The sequence below is a fragment of the Frankliniella occidentalis genome, unplaced genomic scaffold (assembly GCF_000697945.3).
Source record: "Frankliniella occidentalis isolate FOCC.00 unplaced genomic scaffold, Focc_3.1 Scaffold157, whole genome shotgun sequence".
Lineage (NCBI taxonomy): Eukaryota > Metazoa > Arthropoda > Insecta > Thysanoptera > Thripidae > Frankliniella > Frankliniella occidentalis.
The window spans coordinates 75764-82641 of NW_026267283.1; the positions used below are offsets into that span (position 1 = coordinate 75764).

At 37.3% G+C, this 6878-nt stretch overlaps 1 protein-coding gene across 1 annotated transcript; it reads left to right on the plus strand.

Annotated features, from left to right (window-relative positions):
• The first annotated feature begins 839 nt into the window (after positions 1–839).
• On the plus strand, positions 840–6872 carry LOC113204790 (zinc finger protein PLAG1-like). The gene is made up of 4 exons (XM_026420097.2): positions 840–1166; positions 1268–1345; positions 2033–2134; positions 2227–6872. The coding sequence occupies exons 3-4, from the start codon at positions 2104–2106 to the stop codon at positions 4176–4178; spliced, it is 1983 nt and encodes a 660-aa protein (XP_026275882.1). The 5' UTR covers positions 840–1166; positions 1268–1345; positions 2033–2103; the 3' UTR covers positions 4179–6872.
• The last annotated feature ends 6 nt before the right edge of the window (positions 6873–6878 follow it).

Genomic DNA, 6878 nt, shown 5'->3' on the forward strand with positions numbered 1-6878 from the left:
CCGCAACACATGACATGCCTGGCCTATAGAGAAAATGTAAGCGCCCAGCCGTCGATGCGCCGGCCGGCTGTTCCGCGCCGTTAAATGTTTCTCAAGCCTGGCAAAAGTAGTAAATTGCTGTGGGATAAGCCAGATGCGGCGGTTGGTCGCAACCTATCACATGGAAGTTAAGCTACTCCATGCATGATCCATGGCACATCCGTACTGTCATCCCAGGCTTCAGGAATGAAGTTAACGCATTACTCTGAGTATAATGGTGGGCGCTATTTTATTTTAGTGTACGAGTTGCTCGTGAAAAGTCAGTTATGTACGTTCTCAAGCCTCTTTTTATCTCGCGCGCGTACATGGCGTTATGATCCGACACGAACGTCAAATTGTTATGGTACCAAACTGCATTACGTTTTATTTTTACCACTGCCTCTTTTCCGTCCATGAATGAATTCTGTTTAACTCCATCTTGTCTTTGAGCAATAATTTGATTATGCTCCAGCAGTTTCTCAAACTATTGCAGTGTCCTAATATTTTGCGACAAAGGCGAGACATTCAAATAGTGTTCATTTCCCGCCTCCCATCTCGCGCTTCTCCCAACCAATCAGCACGCTCGACGCTTAACCCTATTTTCATTTGCACCAACCTCAGAAAAACGTCATGATCTTTAGTGAACCGAAGTAGTTGATTGAAACTTATGAAAAGCTGTCATAAGTAAGTTTAAAGTAAAACAATGTTATAGTTGTACTCATTAATTGCCAGAATTCTGAAAACCGTTGATTTTGAGAGGGTTTTTTAGTGTTCATAAGTTTTATTTTGCAGGGGAGCTGACGCTACATCCCCGCCACAATCGCAGCATACCCAACATGCACCGCAAATCAGAACAATGGCTGCAAGTTTTGGCTGTGTTGGGGTGATGTTATTACGCATTTCAAAGTGAAATATTTAGTGATACAGCGATTGTCACTGATGGTTTTATACGGTAGAGACGCATGTACTGTTCATAGAGTGGTTTTATCTTTTTTACTTGTCATTTTAACGGAGGAATCGGTGAAGAAGCCTCTTGGTGTTTTCTGTCTTGTTCACGTGCGGAATTCTGTAGCGTAGAACGGGCAAGTCTTTATGAAAAGCAAATTTAACACAGTCTTTAGACAACGTCAAGACAACAGTTTAAAAAGGTTTGTCTTCACTGGAAAATGCGTAACTTCTGTACTGTTAAATCGTTATAAATCTTAAGTTTTTGGTTAACAAATAAAATAATGGGTTTGTTTTGGTTCAGGCTTTCGTGAGTCGGACTGTTTTTGTGAAGTTATTTTTCTACAAAATGAGTCTTATGAACGCCCCCTCGAGCTTGAAGGTGAGTGCAAAATAACGCGCGATTCTTAACAAGTCGGCTGTAGTGGCATGTTGTCCGGTATTTAAACTTGTCCTATGAGTGTCCTTTGTTATGTTGTCTGCTACTCGCACTGTGCTTGCTTTGTCGCCTGCCCGCGCGGTCGCGTCGCGGTGCTGGGCTTTGTTTACCTAGTCATGTCATAGGTTGGCTGATATGAGGTAACGCGATCATTTTATCTCAGAAAAAATGACTTCTCATGGTTTGGATAGTTTATTATCGTCCAAATATGACGATTAGTCAGTCTATCTATAGTGATCAATAATAAAAACAACTGTATGTCATCATTGATGAGCACAGCTCTAGATTGTTGCCATTTTCAGTATTCCATTAGAAAAAAATGCATGAATTATGAAATCATGAGTAAAATTCTATAACCTTATACTGATCTACCTCTAATTTATTTTTTGAAGTGAGATGGTGCTTATTTCGTTCACAACTGTTTCATAGCAATACATTATTACTTCTGCATTTTGACCATAAAATTACAAATGGCAATGTCGGCAATGTCAAGTGCTAATTTTGTGCATCATATTGGGATTTACTTTTTGTTTTTGTATCACTCTTTTATATTCTGCATTTCAGTTTGTCTATTCTTAACAGATTCACAACCCTCTAATATTCCCCATTTGGTTTCATGCCTGTTTTCAGTGTTTAATTGAAAAAGTCAACAACTGCTGTCCGGCTTTCAAATTCCATACTGTTTGAAATATGACTTCAAAATGGTTACCCGGAACTCAGGGAAAAAGCCAGGTATTTATTCCTCATTAGTTGTTTAAATTTGTTGTCTATTGTAAAGATGCATCAACAAAATCATTTTTCTAAAAACAATTATACTCTTTCAGATGGTGTACCAGTGGTGGAAGGTCCTCCCCCAAGATTACTTCGGCCACGTGGTGTATGCTTCCGATGTCATTTTCCTACTCCTGCATCATGTGTTTGTCCAACTACAACAACAATTGAGGTGAAAGTAAAAATCCCATCTTTAGTTAGCCCAGAAACTACCATTAACAGCACTTCTCCAACAACTGTTAGGAAGAAAAGGCATGGGCTGGAGAGTAATGATGCAGTTCAATCTAGAAGTAAATCCCCTCCCAGCAGAAGGCAATTGTTTAAGGACAGCTACTCATCCTTTGATGCACCTGGTATAGAATTAAATACTTCAGTTTCTAATGAGGGGCAGGCATTTTCGGAATCAGCTGACACAAGCAGCATGTCTTCCGATTCTGAGAATTCATGTGAAAGTATGTCTAGTCATATGGAGGAAGATGCAGCCATTCCATCAACATCATCAGAACCGGTTGCAGCTACTTCTACAGAGGAAACATCTTTCAAACCAAAACGAAAGAAAAGAAAGCTAAAACCTTCAGGCCGGCATGTCTGCCCTGTATGCTCAAAAATGTTTGGTAGTCCAGGGAAATTAAATCAGCATATGTTCTCTCATACTGGTGAAAAGCCATTTGAGTGTGACAAGTGCCTGAAGGCTTTTTCATCAAAGTTTAAGTTGGTTCGTCATCTACTTATTCATTCTGATGAAAGACAGTATCGCTGTCCTATGTGTGATAGAACTTTTCATCGCAAAGATCATTTAAAAAATCACTTAAAAGTTCACAGTCCTGTGAAGAAAACTTATCGATGTGATAAGGTGGGATGTCTTAAAGTATACAGCTCGCTGCTAAGCTATCGTAAACATGCAGCTGTTCATGCAGCTGAGGAAGGTGACTTAGAATGTAAAATGTGTGGGAAAAATTTTGCCTGTAAAGATGAAATTGTTTACCATCTGAAAGTTCATGCTGGCTCTCGCACAGTAAAAAACCCCTCAGACAAAAAATACAAATGTGATTATTGTGAAAGAAAATTCTTCACAAGGAAAGATGTTAGAAGGCACCTTGTAGTACATACTGGCAAAAGGGACTTTTTGTGTCAGTTTTGCCCTCACCGATTTGGAAGGAAAGATCACCTTGTGCGCCACATAAAGAAGAGTCATAGTAATGTAAGCAGCAATGTTAGACCAGGAACCTCTAAGGGAAAGCGTTCACGTCAAATAACAAGTGCCGAAACTTCAACTTCAAGCTCATCAACTCCAAGACCGAAAACAGTTTTACGAACGCATGGAAGACCAAAGGCTGCCATGTCACTAGAATCTACCAGTGAAACTGGCAGCGTTGTGTACCAGGAATCAGATAACCAATATATATCAGGTGTTCTGTCAGAAATTACTACAGATATTAAATCAAAACAGGTAGACTCAGACCTTGCGCGTAAGGTTCACGAAATGATTTCTTCACATGACGGTGATGTGTCATTCCATGTTGATCATGTGAAGGTTGAGGACTGTCATTTGCTTCCTGAGCTACAACCTATAATATTCTCTAGCCCTGTCTCTCATCCTCCATTTGAGCATATCCCAGTGGACAATATAAATGTGCCAACAGATCAAGTTGACGGTGCCATCAAGTCAGAGGAATCGCTTTCAGTTGGAATGGACATGAATCAATTTATTTCAGGATATTTGGTCCCAACAAGTGTACCCTCCACAGAAGCAAATGGTGTTGAGGGTCAGCCAACTGATGAGCCTCCTGTTCCTTCACAACCTCCACCATCTACTGGAATGTCTGATGCTGAAGCAACTGAATTTCTAGCACATTTTTCAAATGACGAAGAAATACTGCAGTTGATGGAACTGTCCATTCCCTCTGCCTCTACCTCATCCTCAACAGGTGACATAAATACACCAGCTACAACCCTTGGTCCCTTACCCAGATTCCAACAAGCATTTCAACAGCAACCACCCTGATGTTACTTTACATCATCACTGTGCTGCCTTGGATACAGTGGTGATGTCTAAACTTGGCCAAAGTAAAGCTGTTAAAATTTGCTTTAAAGCCTTTTGTGTAAATATATCTGAGGATGGAGTAAAGCTATTAGGAATTAGTCTGTGCTAAATAGGTTAGTATTTTTTATTGTTAAAGTACAGACAGCTTCGTAAATTTTCTGTAACAGTCAGAAACTGTCACTATGCATTTTGGCCAAGCTCAGACATCACAACTTATTCAACTCCACTCACAGTTGATCTAGGTAGCTATCAAATTTTAAATTTCATCTGTTCCACAACTATGCTGTAACACTATTTATTTTGAAACTGCACTGAACTGCTTGATTTCTTCCCATCAATTACTTAGAAGAAAGTTTGAAAATTTCTCTTTTTGTAACATTCTGTTAGCATGTACACATCCTGAAACATGATGTACACAAAAATTTTATGCGCTGTTTCAGGAATTCGATGACTGATTCATGTTATGACACCTTGTGATTTTGCTGAGTGTTCCAAATACTTAAGGACTTGGAAAGCCCCTTTTGAGCTGTATTTTCAGAATGTGTGTAATAGTTTTGTGTATGATATCTATCTATCATTGTTGACTGAATGGAAAAAGAAGCAATATGCCTTACAATCTTATGTCATTGGTGAAAAAAATTCTTACTCTCATTTTGTTAAGTTTCCTTGAAAGTGGTGTCTATTACTTGGCCAAAGATATTGACAGTGTCTGTTCTATTGACACTTTTCTTGATGGCTTTTGGATTGATTGTGTGATTATAAATCTAACATACCTGCTAGTACATGAGTTTTGATCAGTGTTGTGGCAAGATAATCTATTTTGACATTTTGGGGATTTTTGAGTGTAATTGAAAATGTCACTATTTCTCAAAGCTTGTCTTGTAAAGATACAGATAGTTATGAAACAAAACAGGGTGAATTAAAACTCTTTTGAAATAAGTTGTAAAGGGCTTAAAAGTCATATGTTTAAATTGTTATGTTTGGTTATGATGTGTGCTACATTTCCCCAAGTGTTTCTCAGCTTTGGATCTAGCAGTTTATTTCATCTAAAATTACAAGGTTAATGGATGTCGCTTAAATCTGTTGAAATATCGGCAAGTGACTGTTTGTTTTTGTTCTCGTCATTAAATTTCTGTGTTATGTTCTTCTAATGTTGATTTGAAAGTTCAGTTTTGAGATTCATACTGCACATAGTTTTAGATCTAAAATGTAGGTGAGAAGAGTGTGAATTCCTTAATTTGGGGGATATTTTTACATTTTTATACTGTGGTGTGAAAGTTGGTGAATTGTTGAGAGAAGTCTATATTTTGATAGTGCTGTATTTTATAGTTTTAGATTTACAGATTTACATTTTGTATGCACGTATACTTTTACATTAGGTTTTTATTATTAGAGGTAAGTACCTCATGTACAAATGGATTGCAGGAGATAAAACTTGATAGACCATGCTTAAAATGTGAGTGAGGCTTTAGTGTGTCCTTAATCAGTTCTAGGCTTTGCATCTTTAACTTTATATTATTGATCTAGGTCTTTGAAAATTCCCTTTTTTTGAAGTACATGATATGCCAAATAGTGTCTCCTTAAACTTCTCAAAATCATAATGGACAAGCAGCATAGCACCTCTTAAAGATGTATCACATAAGAAGTCAATTGAAATGTTTCTTCTACGTATATCCTGTTTTTCTGTTTTTTTTTGTTGTATTTTTCCATTTTGCCGTTTTTGTGATGTTACAGTGCCATTAACATTTTTCAGGGAAAAAATTATTCACAAAAACTCTTAGAGTTGTGATGAAAAATGGTTTATCAAGATTTATGTTCAATTTGAAGTAGCTTCGCCTAAGTCCCAGATTTAATTCCTTACAATTGTTCTCTAGCTTTTATGTATTGAGTAACCTTTCTGTTTAATTTTCAAGTCATTGCAGTTAGATAAGGTTGTTTTCCTTTTTTGCTTAGCTTTATTGTTGTTTGAGTAATTTCTTTTGTTTTTTGTGCAATGTGCAGGAAACATCAGCCCCATCTCAGTAGTCCGAGCAGGTTTGGTCCACGTTTTATCAAAGTTCATGAATTGCTTGTATTTAAGAGTTTACAAACTCTTCTCTAAAAGAGATGCGAGGCTTTTCTTTGTGATACTGTGGCAACTTATTTTGTTTTGTTTTGTTTTGTTTTCGTTCAGAAAATATGTACGGGTATATTTAAATTGCGCCTTTTGGTGCACATTTTTTTTCTTTATGCGCTTGTCATTCAATGTAGGACTTTGGTTCTGTAAGAAATTATGTGGCTGTATTAGCAGTTGTACTTATCGTGTTAAGAGTTGCTGAGTTTGTATGGTACCTGATGGGTATAGAGTAACCATTCTTTGCAACATATTTTGCTGACATACTTTTGTGCTCTTGAAAGTTGTTCCATATTCTATATTGCCTTTGTCAGCATATGATGGTTTGAAATGTGTGAGTAGAATCAAGGGCTCTTGATTTTATTGCAATATTATGTAAATTCCAACAGTTTGTCAATGGGCCTATTCATAATTACTCTTAAAGTTTGCAATTTTACCATGTAAAAGGTTTATCATATTTTTCTAGTACATATTCCAATGATACCTATTTTTTTTTGAGGATGAGTGAGAAGAAGTATGGAGCTATGTTTCTTATCCATGTTACTGTA